This window comes from Elaeis guineensis, chromosome 3, assembly GCF_000442705.2.
Source record: "Elaeis guineensis isolate ETL-2024a chromosome 3, EG11, whole genome shotgun sequence".
Taxonomy (NCBI): domain Eukaryota; kingdom Viridiplantae; phylum Streptophyta; class Magnoliopsida; order Arecales; family Arecaceae; genus Elaeis; species Elaeis guineensis.
In genome coordinates this window covers 6972504-6987082 of record NC_025995.2, presented here as the reverse complement: position 1 = coordinate 6987082, position 14579 = coordinate 6972504, and the positions used below count along the sequence as shown (strand labels likewise).

Sequence of the window (14579 nt, the reverse complement as noted above, 5' to 3'; positions counted from 1 at the left end):
TTTAACATTCTTACAAGGGAAATTCTGCTTTCATTTATTTATCGGGAATACATATACATCACCAATAAAAGACACAAGAAAAGTTCCCCTCATCACACAAACATAATTCTACTTTTATTTATGCAACAGGAATACGGATACATCACCAAAACATCTGACAGGCGCCATGACAAAGGAAACTGTACAATAGGATAGCCTAGCCAAAGAAATCTTCTGTAGAAGCTTTCTAGGGCAATCGCACCTTTATCTCCAACGATGAGATGCTCTATTTGTTGGGAGTCCAAACAATATCGCCCTGCGGTATTAAGTGGCAGATGGGCACCGTCCCGGGCTTGACGTTGAGCACCTTGAAGGCGAAGTGCTTGGGGTTGAATCCGGCCGTGTCGGTGTGGCATACAGCCACCGCCTCCACCTTGGTCCCATCCTTCCCGACCATCGACACCTTGTACGCCTCTGAGCTCATCATGTGGCAGTAGAACACAGCGTATGCGTAGTTCTCACCGTGGCAAATCACCACCTTAGAGAAAGGCTGCTTCTGCACCTTGGATATGCTGTAAACTTGTTTCGGTGTACCCTCCCTATCGACCGCCGTCGACAGGGCTTGGACGTCACGAGTCCCAAGGCTGGACGTGCTGAAATCCACCATGGCCTCGACCGAGGTGGCGCAGTATTTGGTCTCTCCCTCGATCGCCGGCTCCTCGCAGTCTTGAAGGGTCTTCTTCATGGCCTTGGCTTCGATGGAGTTGGGCGTGATGGAGAGGCGGGAAAGGATCTCCGGGAGCTTGGCGGAGGAGAAGGGGATGGAGTCGGCGGCTTGGCGTGGAAGAAGGGTAGCGCCGGTGATGGTCCGGATGAAGTGCATCGTCATGTTGGCACTCGGGTGCAAGTCTTTCTCAAAGAAGTAGTTGGTTACGGAGGGATCCTGGATTTGGTCCTCAGTAACGGCTTTGCCCCACCCAATATTGGCAGTGTCGGTTTTGTCCCACTTCTCATCTCCAAACACACCTACAATTACGTAGGAATTATTGTTATCATTCATGTTAATTACATGAAGATGGGTCATCCACAATCAAATGATTTGAGTAAAATTAAGCAGAATGTACAAGTAGCAGGAATTGTTAATGAGGCATGTAATCATGGTTAGGCTTGGTTGGATTATAGTTCCAGAGCATGAGCCGGCCTTGCAATTAGCCATGTTGTTTTTGGAATGGTTAGCTTGAGAAATTGCCAGCAGGTCCTGTCCCCACGGGAGCTTCTATTAGCCAAAAAAGACTTCTAATTTAGCCAAATTTTTTTTTGCTCGATGGCCATTAAATTTTGTTTCGCGGCCCATATGTAAAGCAAAAAAGAAAGAACATTTTTTTTTGGTAGCAGAAAAAAGATCATGGACCAAACAGGTACGAGCGTCCCTGAAAAAACACAACAGGGATTAGGCTTTTAGCCTAATTATTTCCTCGAAACAAATAAATGGCGGTTCATTTAAGGGCTAGAATATTCCATTGACCTTCTCTTTAAGTATGTCATCTCTAATTAATCTCAACTGTTAGACACTGTCATAATATTTATTAGTTGGTCAAGCGCTTCTTTTACATTTCTGTTCTAGGAAAACTGTTAAGAAAAACTCCATATTTAAATTTGTAGATTGGTGGTGATATGACACAATTAATTAGCTTGAAAATAATATACTTTTACCAAATAATAAATAAAACTACTGAGTTTTATAAAAATAAATATAAACTAATCAGTCAGTTTAGGCTTAAGTTAGATTGAGACCAGGACGTGTCATATCGTGGATGGCACTTGGCATGGGAGTGTTGGGTAAGACTGAGTTCCAGTAGACATCTGCAGGCAAAGCAGCATGACATGCTTCAACTGCAAGCTGAAACAAAAATTTGTTCCCTGGATTAGACCACCACAGAGAAAGTAAGAAATAGACGATGGAATAGGTAGCTAGGAAACCCTAGCTGTTACGCTCACCAAAAAGAACGAAAGAAAAACTAGGAAACGAGCCATGGATGAGGAAACCAAGAGTTGAACACTAAAGCTGAGAAGGTAGCTAGAGAAGCTGGTGCACATGGAATGCCAGTACTTTTGGGACGGATTTATAGAGGAGTCCAGGGGCTCACCACCAATGAGAACCGCAAGCATCATACTGCCCGAGATCCAATTATTCTGCTGCCCGGCTGCACTTGTGCACAGTGCAAGGCGGCTTCGGTTGTCTTGTGTGAAAAAATATTCGTTGCAATACCACGTCAAACCTATAACAAATCAATGACAACCTTCATATTTTATTGATTGCTGTGTATTTTATTGATTCTCATGAATAATACCCCACATTATCCCTTGTATTTCACTCATTTCCGACTGCTAATTGGCTGGTTACAACGGTGTATCACCGTTGCAACGAAAATTTTCTCGTCTTGCGTGCAGTGCAAGGCGGCTTGGGTTGTCTGGAGTGGAGTGATAAACACATGGATATTATCTTCTTGTTCCCCACTTCTATTTCCTGAACGAGCAGGGCAGCATAACACAATATCTCGCAGACAAAATTACTTTTTTTTCTTTTTTGGGAAAGTAATGGAGTTGGACCTTTGTTATTTTTAAAATTCGGCTATGAATCGCGATGAGGGGATAGACGTGGACCGTGTGTAAGAAGCTGACACACGGTTACCACATACAAAGTTACTATAAAGTTTGGTTTACATTTTTTATCCTGTCCTCATCACTTTTCGGGATAAATCAGTTACTCAATATGGCATTAAATTTTTTTTCTTTTTTTCGTGAAGAATATGGCATTAGAGTTCAACTTTGCAGGAGATTGCAAGCTCAAATTCCCTCCATACAAATTATTTATTTGAGTGGGGATTTTAAACATGCGCACCAAAAGAGTCGGTACTGCTGCTTAAATGTTTTTTTGACCCTCTATTAAGGTGCTATTGTGGCCAATCCCCAGTTGCATTTATCGTCAATGAAAAGCTACCTACAAAAAGAAGTCCACATCACCAGAGTTGTGTCCGACAGGGATCCTCCGATATTTAAATCAGTGGAAAATAGTCGAACAGAAAGTTGAATGTAAAGTGTGGCAGAGTATTAATCCAAAAATATCTTACCATCGCTGTTCCTTTACCTCCTTTTTATAGACAAACCATCGGTAGCCATCTGTAACGGTTAAGCACATGGGTCCCGCTTATTCCGGCACCATATAATCATAGGATGGGCGGTTAGCGTCCATTAATGATCGTGTATGTAGCCGTTATGCATCTTTTATGCTGGTAGTTTTTGATATACCGACTGTATATCGGTGATCTAAATATGCCGATTGTATGTCGGTAATTTTGACATGCCGAGTGACCATCGCCTTCAGAAAAGTCGATGAGGAGTTGCCAACAGTCAATCAGTTTACCGATTGATAGTCTGTAGTCCGTATCCATTGGACCGATTGAAAGTTGGGTGATGGGCCATATGTGTTGTAATCGAATCGAAACTCATTCAGCAAGCCCACTTTGTTGGCCCATCATCAGTCACCGACATATAGTCGGTTAACCGACTGTGAATCATGGGGAGCAAGTTCGATTGCCCAAACAGTTGTCCCCCACTCCTAAGTTCAAGATGGCTTGACATGTAGATTGACATGTGGCTCGACACATTAGACGAAGGAAGTCATCACATGTCACCTCGAGTCTCGATTTCATGATCGTTTCGGCTGCAGGCATTAATGGTCTTCTCGAAAGCTGAAAAAGTCTTCATTCGTTTTGTTGTTTCGATGGTCATGCGATCATCATTAGGACGTCCAGTTAAAGAGATGGTTATTAATATGGTAGTCAATTAGGCAGCTGAATGATTTGATCATGACCAACCTGATGCCGCCATGCATCCAATGATTATTGGGCCTTGGCTATTCACATGGATCATGCTGATGTATTTTGATCAGACGGTAGATGTGTTGAAAGGTCCAACTGATGGTCGGTCCAGATATCGCCACGTATCAAAAACTGAAACAGTCTTGATTTGAATGAATTTATCCCGACCGTCGATGGGTCTTATATATATATACACACACACACACACACACACATATATATATATGTACACACACACACACACACACACACACACACACACATATATATATATATACACACACACACACATATATATACATATACACACACACACACACACATATATATATATATAAGACTGCTTTCTTTACCTTAAGCCTTCTACCACAACTTTGTCTGTTGCTCCCCTGTGGAGGGCGCTTTCTTCTTCTTCCTACATTTTTGTAATCTTTAGTCTCTTTTAGTTACCAGATTAGGTTTCTCCTTCCTTCTCTTCTTCCCTTGCCTTCAATTTTTTTCTTCACCATTTCTGATGGCCAGTAGCAATAGAAAGGACAAGGAGAAGATTAGAGTAGAGGAGCCCCCTCAGGATAGTCGATCGAGTGATCCGGTTGATGATTGTCCTTCGGATCTAGATGTGGAAGCTTCTTCTTTGTCCGAATCTAATGTCGTTCGGCTCCGAGAGCAATATCGCATCTCGAAATAATTTCAGCTCTTTGCACTTAGTCCAGATGGTCGGATAAGTTCTCCTCCTCCAGATCTGGTGGCAGTTTATGTAGAGGAAGACCTTTGTGCCGGTCTTCATTTTCTAATTTTGAAGTTTGTCCGAAATCTTCTTGATTATGATGGGATTTACTCTGCTCAGTTGGCCCTGCACTTCATTCGGCTAATCATCAGTTTTGTTTTATTATGCCACATGATCCCGACCAATCATCGACCTTCACTCTTTCATGCTTTTTTCATCCTTTGTCCACATGCAAAGGCTAAGCGTTGGTGGTTTTTCAATCTGAAAAAATGTCTGTCATTTATCTCTGATCTTTCTTATTCCATATACGGATGAAAGAATCGATTTTTTTTTATTTCTTTTGCCCTACTTTTGGGCTTTCCTTCCACTTAGAAAAACTTAAGGACAAGCTTGAATGAGCATAGTCAGGTCGAAGTTATCAATCAGGAAGACTTTCTCCGATTGAAGGATATGGAGGTCCCTCCATAATGGGAGCTATTTTCGGAGCAGGCTCTCTACGACATCGGATTGAGTTCGATGCTTACCGTAGATATAACTTAGTCGGTCTTTTACTTTTTACTTGGCCTCTTTTTACTTGAATCTCTTTTGTGATTGAGTTGTTATCTTTTGCTTGTAGCTATGTGATCTTCAATGCGAGTTTCGATAACTGATATTCAATAGTTTGTCGTCAAGAAGAGGCCCATTGCCGGTGTAGGGCCATCTCGAGCACCGAAGAAGAGTCTGCCCGATACACTATCGGTAGCAGTGAGTCAGAACGACATTCCATCGATAGTCATCCTGAATGCCAGCATTAAGCCGGTCATTGCTCTATCAGCCCCATCAATACTCCTACCGATCGAATCGCATCCACCCATCAAGATACTAGACAAGGGCGACGACGTCACAGTCATCGAAGCTCCACCTGCAAGCATGGTGCCGACGATATCTCGGGAAACTCCCACATTCGAACCAGAGCCGACCAATCTGGGGCCAACTGTATCTCGGGCACCTCCTATGCTCGAATGGATGGTGGTCCCAGCTGATCAGCCATCCACTCAGAAGCAAAAGAAGGCACCTAAAACTTCTGCTGGTAGTGAAGCTCCGACAGGCTTCACGGAGCTCTTTGACATCTGGATTCCCACCGATGAGTTGGCTTTGGTGAATCTGACACTAGCGAAGAAGCTTATGGAGGCAGTGCTTCTCTCGACTGATTAGGAGAACAGAAAGAATCGGACTGTAGCCGACATGTTCTCATCTTTTTATCCGACTATCCTCAGTGTAAGTTGATAATTTATCTTCCATCTGCATTTCTTCTACTTATTTGTTTCTAACTTGTTCTCTTTTCCATTTCAGCTAGTGCACAACATATTAGCATTGAAAAGAGGGTACCGGGGGATCGCGGATCTCCATTGGAAAGTCTCGGCTGCAAACACCGACAGAGTGGCTATCATCGAATGCCTCCTAGTGGCAACTGAGTGGGAGAAAGCGGCAGTTGAGCAGGAAAAGAAGGATCAAGAGGAGATCTTCTGCATGAAGGCCGAGTTGGAGTCAGTTTGAGCCAAATTAGAGTCTGCTCAACAAACCATCAAGTCTCAAGGGTTCCAGATCAAAAAGAAGAAGCATGAGGTTTATTGACTCCAGAAAGAACAAGATGGCTGCACCAAAGAATTGGAGGAAGAATGGAAGAAGTATCGGGCCATCGAAGCACAGTTGGCACTAGCTGATACAGAGTCAGATTCCACAAAGGAGAAAGCAAAGTCGGCTCAAGAGGCTCTCAGACGGGCATGGGAGCAGGCTGTCGAGGCTTACAAGAGGTCTGAACACTTTAAGAATGAAATCCTTGATGATGGAAATGCGGCCTATTTGGTTGGGAAGGAAGATGGCAGAGATGCCATCAGGAGACTCTACCCGGACCTGGATCTGAGCAGCATCACTATCTTGGCCCTCGAAGATGGGATGGCAAAGGTAGAGTTGATCGAGGAAATGGTGGCTCCAACTGAAGAAGTTGTGCCGGCTGCTATAGAGGCTGCCCCAGCCACAGAGGAAGTCGCACTGGAGTTAGTTGGAGTAGAGTCAGCCACTACTGAAGGCCGAGAGATCAGAGCTACGGCAGCTACCGATACAACTGAGGAAAAAACCGATTGGTAGTTGATGTAGATATTATAGGCTTCTTCTTTTTATTATCTGACTGTAGTCAGATTTTCCCTTTGTAATCGAACATTTGTGCGATTTTGTAACCTTCTGTTAAATGAATGAAAGAAAATTTTTCTAAATATGGAACTTCTTGAATGTCGTCATCCATTGTAGATAACTATTGACAATGTAGACAAATAGTAGTCATAGAGATTGCCGAATGTCCTTTAGCGCATTATTCTGCTCGATCATGGTCGAGTCGGCATTTTATTCCCATCAACTGTAGTTGAGCTGGCATATCGCTCTGCTCAGCCGTGACTGAGTCGGCATAGCATTCCGTCCAACTGTAGTTGGGTCAGCATATAGTTTCGCTCGACCTTAGTCGAGTCGGCATGTCATTCCGCTCAGTCGTGACTAAGTTGATATATATTCCATTCAATCATAGACGAGTTGGTATAGTGTTTTGCTCGACTGTAGTCGAGTTGGCATAAAGTTTCACTCAACCGTAGCTGAGTCAGTATATATAGTCATTTATCTTGTGTCGGTATGTAGATTTGGCCGACCAAAGTTGGCATATAGATTCGTCCAACTGGAGTCAGTTCGGTATGTCGATTAATCGATGAGTCATCGGTCATGTATCATATTTGCAGATAGTTGAATATCTAGCGAAAGTATTATTCTGTTGAATCAAAATATGGTCGTAAGTCGTTCCATTGTAGAAAAATATAGTTATCGTTTGGAGGAGCTTTCTGAATCATCGATCACAATTGATTCATCATTTGGAGCTTTCCGAATCGACTCATCATTTGAAGGAACTTTTCGAATTGATTCATCTTTTGAACGAGCTTTTTGAATTGTCTGCTCCCCAAAGTCTCATCGCTTAGTCATTTTGTAGTCTTTTAATTTGGCGATCTAGCTCTTGGGGCTTCCGTCCATAGTTATCCACACGTTGGGAATCCTCTGGGAGAAAGCACCTACAAGTAAAACTTTCATTGGATGAAGGAGGGAAGAGAACATCGTTGTTTCCCCTTATCAACTTTGTGGGGGAAAAATAGATGGTGATCGACGCATTGAGAGTGATGGGCTGAGTGGTGTAGCCCATCTTGCTGATGAGACTATCGTCGAGGTTGTGCCACCATCGATTGTTAACTGTATTTATTGTTGCACTAAGGCAGCGAATTGCTGAGCATCCACGGTGATGATCGGATCGAGGAACTGGTCTCTGCTGATGAAGGTGGGAGATCTTTCTACTCAGAAGATTGCTGGACGGAGCCGGTGGAGACATTCTAGGCTCTCATTTTTTTCATGATGATTAGATTTTGCCCCTCTTTCTGGTGCATCAATCTATTGCGGTCAATCTCCGATTGTACCTATTATCGATGAAGAGCTATCTACAAAAGGAAGTTCACATCATCGGAGTTGTATCCAGTGGAGACCCTATGATGCTTAAGTCAGTGGGAAGTAGTCGAACAGGAAGTTGATTGTAGAGTATGACAGAGTATCAGCTCAGAAGTATCTTACCATCACTGTTCCTTTATCTCCCTTTTATAGGCAAAGCATCCGTAACCGTCTGTAACAATTAACCACATAGGTCCTGCTTATTCTGACATCATATGATCATGGGATGGGCGGTTAGCGCCCATTAATGATCGTGTATGTAGCCGTTACGCACTTTTTTCACTGGTAATTTCTGATATACCAACTATATGTCGATGATCTGAGTGTGCCAACTGTATGTCGGTAATTTTGACATACCGAGTGACCATCGCCATTAGAGAAGTCGATTGAGATTTGCCGACAGTCAATCGGCTTACCAATTGATAGTCGGTAGTCCGTGTCTATTGGACCGATTGAAAGTTGGATGATGGGCCATATGTGTTGTAGTCGAATCGAAACTCATTCAGCAATCTCATTTTGATGGCCCATCGTCAGTCATCGATATATAGTTGGTTAACCGACTGTGAATCAGAGGGAGCAGTTTCGATAGCCCCAATAGATGCCAACTAAAATGAGAGCGATAAGAGAATAGCAGATCTTAACTTCTGTGAGGTTTTTGTAGCATTGCATCATGTAGGACGGTGCATCATGCGTACTACCCATCGCATGATGGATGGCTACACATGGCTATGTGTGACATGCATTGCATGGTTTGTAATCGTACATAGCCATCCTTTATGTGATGGATGGTACATGTGATGCACCATATGTTGATGCACTGTAGAGAATCTGCGCTGTCCAGAGGCTCACCACCAATAAGAACCACAAGTAGGGATGGCAATGGGTAGGGTTTGGGTCGGATAGTATACTACCCATCCCCAAACCCGAACTTAATACCCTATACCCAAACCCTACCTGATACACAATCAGGTAAGAAAAGAGATACCCATCCCCATACCCAACGGGTTCGGGGATACCCGTGGATAACCTAGTTTTCCATACCCAATCCATACCCGCCCCATACCCAACCCATACCCGTCCATTCTATACCCAAAAAAAAAGTAAAATAATTTTATGCATATTATCAATCAAAAATAGGATTACCAATTATATATATATACATACATACATACGCACATACACACTTCTAACACACACACACACATACATGCATACATATATGCATGCATACATATACATACATACATATATATAATTATATATATATATAGAGAGAGAGAGAGAAAGAGAGAGAGATCATATATATGTGTGTGTGTATATATGTATATGTATATGTATGTATATATATATATGTATGTATATATATATATATATGTATATATATATGTATGTATGTATATATATATATATATATATATATATATATATATATATGTATGTATGTATATATATATGTATATATATATATATGCATATGTATATATATATTCGGATATGTATATATATATATGTATATATAAATATATTCGGATATGGGTTCGGATATTATCTGTTAGGTATAAAATACCCTCAGCCGAAGTTCTTAACATGATTGACCCTCCCAAGACTCCTCCGACTTTCGACAGCGGATGGTATCTCTCCGGACCTCTCCAACAGCCAGATTTCCACAGTGCTGACTGAATTTCTCCAACAGATGAACTCCCACTGCACCACCCGAACTCCTTCAACATGAGTTCCCCCAGTCATCTATTAAGCCGCCCCAAGTGCTCACTGAGCTCCACCACCAGTCGACCTTCTACGACTATCAGCTGTTCCCCGAATCCCTTCCAAACTTCTTCCAGCCAGGTTCAACTCCAATCCGAACTACCCCGGACTTCGTCAATGGCTGAACTTCACCAACGGCAAATTCCTACAACTACCAGACTTCGCCCGGACTCCTACAGGAGCCGGACCTCGTCCCCAACTCTGGTTGCAGGAAGACTCTGCCCGGACTCCTACGGGAGCCAGACTTCATCCCAAACCTTAACTGCTGGAAGGCTTCGCCCGGACTCCTACGGGAGCCGGGCACCGTCCTCGACCTCGACTGCTGGTAAGCTTCGTCCGAACTCCTAAGGGAGCCGGACTTCGTCCCTAACTTTAATTGCAGGTAGACTTCGTCCAGACTCCTACAAGAGCCGGACCTCATCCCCAACTCTAGTTGCAGGAAGACTTCGCCCGGACTCCTACGAGAGCCGGACCTCGTCCCCAACTCTGATTGCAGGAAGACTCTGCTCGGACTCCTACGGGAGCCGAACTTCGTCCCAAACCTCAATTGCTGGAAGGCTTCACCCAGACTCCTACGAGAGCCGGACACCATCCTCAACCTCGACTGTTGGTAAGCTTTGTCCGGACTCCTAAGGGAGCCGGACTTCACCCCTGACTTTAATTGCAGGTAGACTTCGTCCGGACTCCTATGGGAGTCGGACCTCATCCCCAACTCTGGTTGCAGGAAGACTCTGTCCGGACTCCTACGGGAGCCGGACCTCGTCTCCGACTCCGACCGCAAGAAGACTCGGTCCGGACTTCATCCCCGACTTCGACTGCTGGAAGGCTTCGCCCAGACTCCTACGGGAGCCGGGCTCCACCCTCGACCTCGATTGCTGGTAAACTTCGTCCGGACTCCTAAGGGAGCCGGACTTCGCCCCTGACTTTAATTGCAGGTAGACTTCGCCCGGACTCCTACGGGAGCCGGACCTCGTCCCCAACTCTGGTTGAAGGAAGACTCTGCCCGGACTCCTACGGGAGCCGGACCTCGTCTCCGACTCCGACCGCAGGAAGACTCCGTCCGGACTTCATCCCCGACTTTGACTACTGGAAGGCTTCGCCCGGACTCCTACGGGAGCCGGGTTCCACCCTCGACCTCGACTGCTGGTAAGCTTCGTCCGGACTCCTAAGGGAGCCGGACTTCGCCCCTGACTTTAATTGCAGGTAGACTTCGCCCGGACTCCTACGGGAGCCGGACCTCATCCCCAACTCTGGTTGCAGGAAGACTCTGCCAGGACTCCTACGGGAGCCGGACCTCGTCTCCGACTCCGACCGCAAGAAGACTCCGTCCGAACTTCATCCCCGACTTCGACTGCTGGAAGGCTTCGCCCGGACTCCTACGGGAGCCGGGCTCCACCCTCGACCTCGACTGCTGGTAAACTTCGTCTGGACTCCTAAGGGAGCCGGACTTCGCTCCTGACTTTAATTGCAGGTAGACTTCGCCCGGACTCCTACGGGAGCCAGACCTCGTCCCCAACTCTGGTTGCAGGAAGACTCTGTCCGGACTCCTACGGGAGCCGGACCTCGTCTCCGACTCCGACCGCAAGAAGACTCGGTCCAGACTTCATCCCCGACTTCGACTGCTGGAAGGCTTCACCCAGACTCCTACGGGAGCCGGGCTCCGCCCTCGACCTCGACTGCTGGTAAACTTCATCCGGACTCCTAAGGGAGCCGGACTTCGCCCCTGACTTTAATTGCAAGTAGACTTCGCCCGGACTCCTACGGGAGCCGGATCTCATCTCCAACTCTGGTTGCAGGAAGACTCTGCCCGGACTCCTACGGGAGCCAGACTTCATCCCAAACCTCAACTGCTGGAAGGCTTCGCCCGAACTCCTACGGGAGTCGGGCACCGTCCTCGACCTCGACTGCTGGTAAGCTTCGTCCGGACTCCTAAGGGAGCCGGACTTCGCCCTTGACTTTAATTGCAGGTAGACTTCGCCTAGACTCCTATGGGAGCCGGACCTCGTCTCCAACTTTGGTTGCAGGAAGACTCTGCCCGGACTCCTACGGGAGCCAGACCTCATCTCCAACTTCGACCGCAGGAAGACTCCGTCCGAACTTTATCCCCGATTTCGACTGCTGGAAGGCTTCGCCCGAACTCCTACGGGAGCCGGGCTCCATCCTCGACCTCGACTGCTGGTAAACTTCGTCCGGACTCCTAAGGGAGCCAGACCTCGCCCCTGACTTTAAGTGCAGGTAGACTTCACCCGAGCTCCTACGGGAGCCAGATCTCGTCTCCAACTCCGGCTGCAGGAAGACTCCACCCAGACTCCTACGGGAGCCAGACTTCATCCCCAGCTCCGGCTGTAGGCAGACTTCGTCCGGACTCCTACGGGAGCCGGACTCCACCTGCGACTCCAATTGCAGGTAGACTTCGTCCGGACTCCTAAGGGAGCCAGACTTCGCCCCTAACTCCAATTGCAGGTAGACTCAGCCCGGACTCCTACGGGAGCCGGACCTCATCCCCGACTCCGGTTGAAGGCTGACTTCGCCCGGACTCCTACGGAAGCCGGGCTCCACCCACGACTTCAATCACAGGTAGACCTCATCCGAACTCCTACGGGAGTCAGACTTCGAGCTCCTGTTGCAAGCGATCCACTCTGAGTCACCGCTGCAGACAAACTACTTCAAGTCTCTACCACGAGTGGCCTTGATCGAGACTCCTCGGCAAATGATTCCCGTCCGGGCTCCTACGGAGATCGGACCCCAACCGAACTTCGGCCGACAAGCCTGGGCCCCTTGGCAGGCCACAGTGACAGCCACGACTCTGCTCCGCTCCCTGTGACGGATTCCGTGTGGCTCCATCACTCCCTGACAGGCTGCAGTAACTGCCACGACTATGCTCCACTTCCCGTGATGGATGCCATGCAGTCTCTCCACCCTCTGGCAAGTGGCGACAACGGACACCGCTCCACTACCTACAACAGGCTCCACGTGGCAGGCCATAGTAATGGCCACGGTCCCGCTCCACTACTCCTCATAATAGACCCCTCCTGGCCCCGAACGACGCACTGACAGGCGGTTACAAACGTCACCATCAATCCATTGCCCCCTCCGCTTATAAAAGGGGGACCCCAAATACGTTATTCTCTAAGCTCTCATTTCTACCTAGAAACTCTGCTAAAATTTTTGTTCGAGTGCTCCATCCTTGTTGAGGCAGAGAACTGACTTGAGCGTCGGAGGATCTTGCCGGAGCAACCCCACCTCCGGTTTAGACTTCTTTTGCAGGTCCCGACGGCAACCGCGACTCCCTCGACTCCAGCTTCTCCGACGCAGGTGAATTTTTACACCAACAGGATTGGCACTAGAGGAAGGGACTGTATCTTCGTAGTACCCTTGTTCTTAAAGGAGCGCTCAACGGGACCGCCTCCGGTCATCTTCTACGGCATCCTCTCCTCCTTCCTCCACTCGGTCCTCGCCCGATGCCTCCCCGCAGAGCATCCACGCAACGATCCACGGCCTCTGCAGCCAGATCTCAGGCTCCGGCCTCACCTCCAGTTTCCCAGCCTCTTCCCCCTCCCCCGACTATGGCGGTTGGCGCGGAATAGTTCAACTTGCTGGCCCAATAGGTCAAGGGCCTCGCTGAAGTGGTCCAGGTCATACAACAGCAGCAACAGCCGCAGGCGTCGGTGCGGCCAGAGAGAATGTCGCCGGAACTCCAAAATCCAGCGACGGGATAGGCCAGTCGCCCTGTCTTTCCTGGAAAGACGAATCCGAGGGTGGACAGCCCTCAGTCGGATCACGATTCCACCCCTGGGAGATCTCTACCCCCATTCTGTCAGAGGACCCTCAAAACCCATAGTCGAGAGAATTTCCTGGACCGGAGACTCCAGGAGATGAACCGATGGATCGAAGAACTCCGCCATGCTCCCCCTGCTTATGGTGAGGATATTTATACTAACCCTTCCTTTTCTCAAATGATCATGCAGGAGCCAATCCCGTCGAACTTCAAGCTCTCCCAGTTTGAAAGCTACGATGGGACTTCGGACCTGGTTGACCACCTGGAGGCCTTCCGGATGATGATGCTGCTTCATGGCGCACCCGACGTCATTCTATGCCGAGCCTTTCCATCCACCTTGAAGGGAGCGGCGAGGAACTGGTACTCGGCACTGAAGCCGGAAACCATCTTTTCCTTCGATCAGATGAGCCACCAATTTGTGGCCCATTTTGTCAGCAACCGGCACCCCTGGAAGGGTTCGGAGTCCCTCATCAACATCAAGCAGAGGGAGGGGGAGTCCATTCGGGCCTACATCAACCGTTTCAATGTCGCCGCGCTGGAGGTCCGAAACTTGGACCAGTCGGTAGCGATGGCCGCTCTGAAGGGTGGCCTTCAGAAGAACGACCTTTTGTTCTCCCTGGAGAAGAAGTACCCCAGGGATTTTACTGACCTATTGGCTCGGGCCGAAGGGTATGTCCGAGCGGAAGAAGCCTTTAAAATGAAGGATGAGGAGACTGCGAGAGAGCGACAGGTGGGAGACTCGAGTAAGCCTGCAGTCGAAAAAGGGCCGAGAGAAGCTCGACCACGTTCTCAAACTCCTCCCGGGCACAAGCGTGTCCATACTCCTCCCCGGGTACGCAGGCAGAGAAGCTCGAATCGTCGGGCTCGGCGAGGTTCTCTCCCAGGAAGGTTCCACAACTATGCCCCCCTCAATGCCTCGAAAACCCAAATGCTGATGGAG

At 47.6% G+C, this 14579-nt stretch overlaps 1 protein-coding gene across 1 annotated transcript; it reads right to left on the bottom strand.

The window, feature by feature from the left end:
* Positions 1–7: 7 nt before the first annotated feature.
* LOC105042312 (BURP domain-containing protein 6) lies at positions 8–2166 on the bottom strand. The gene is made up of 3 exons (XM_010919465.3): positions 1978–2166; positions 1774–1879; positions 8–1005 (listed from the first exon to the last, which is right to left on the bottom strand). The coding sequence occupies exons 1-3, from the start codon at positions 2149–2151 to the stop codon at positions 266–268; spliced, it is 1020 nt and encodes a 339-aa protein (XP_010917767.2). The 5' UTR covers positions 2152–2166; the 3' UTR covers positions 8–265.
* Positions 2167–14579: the final 12413 nt, after the last annotated feature.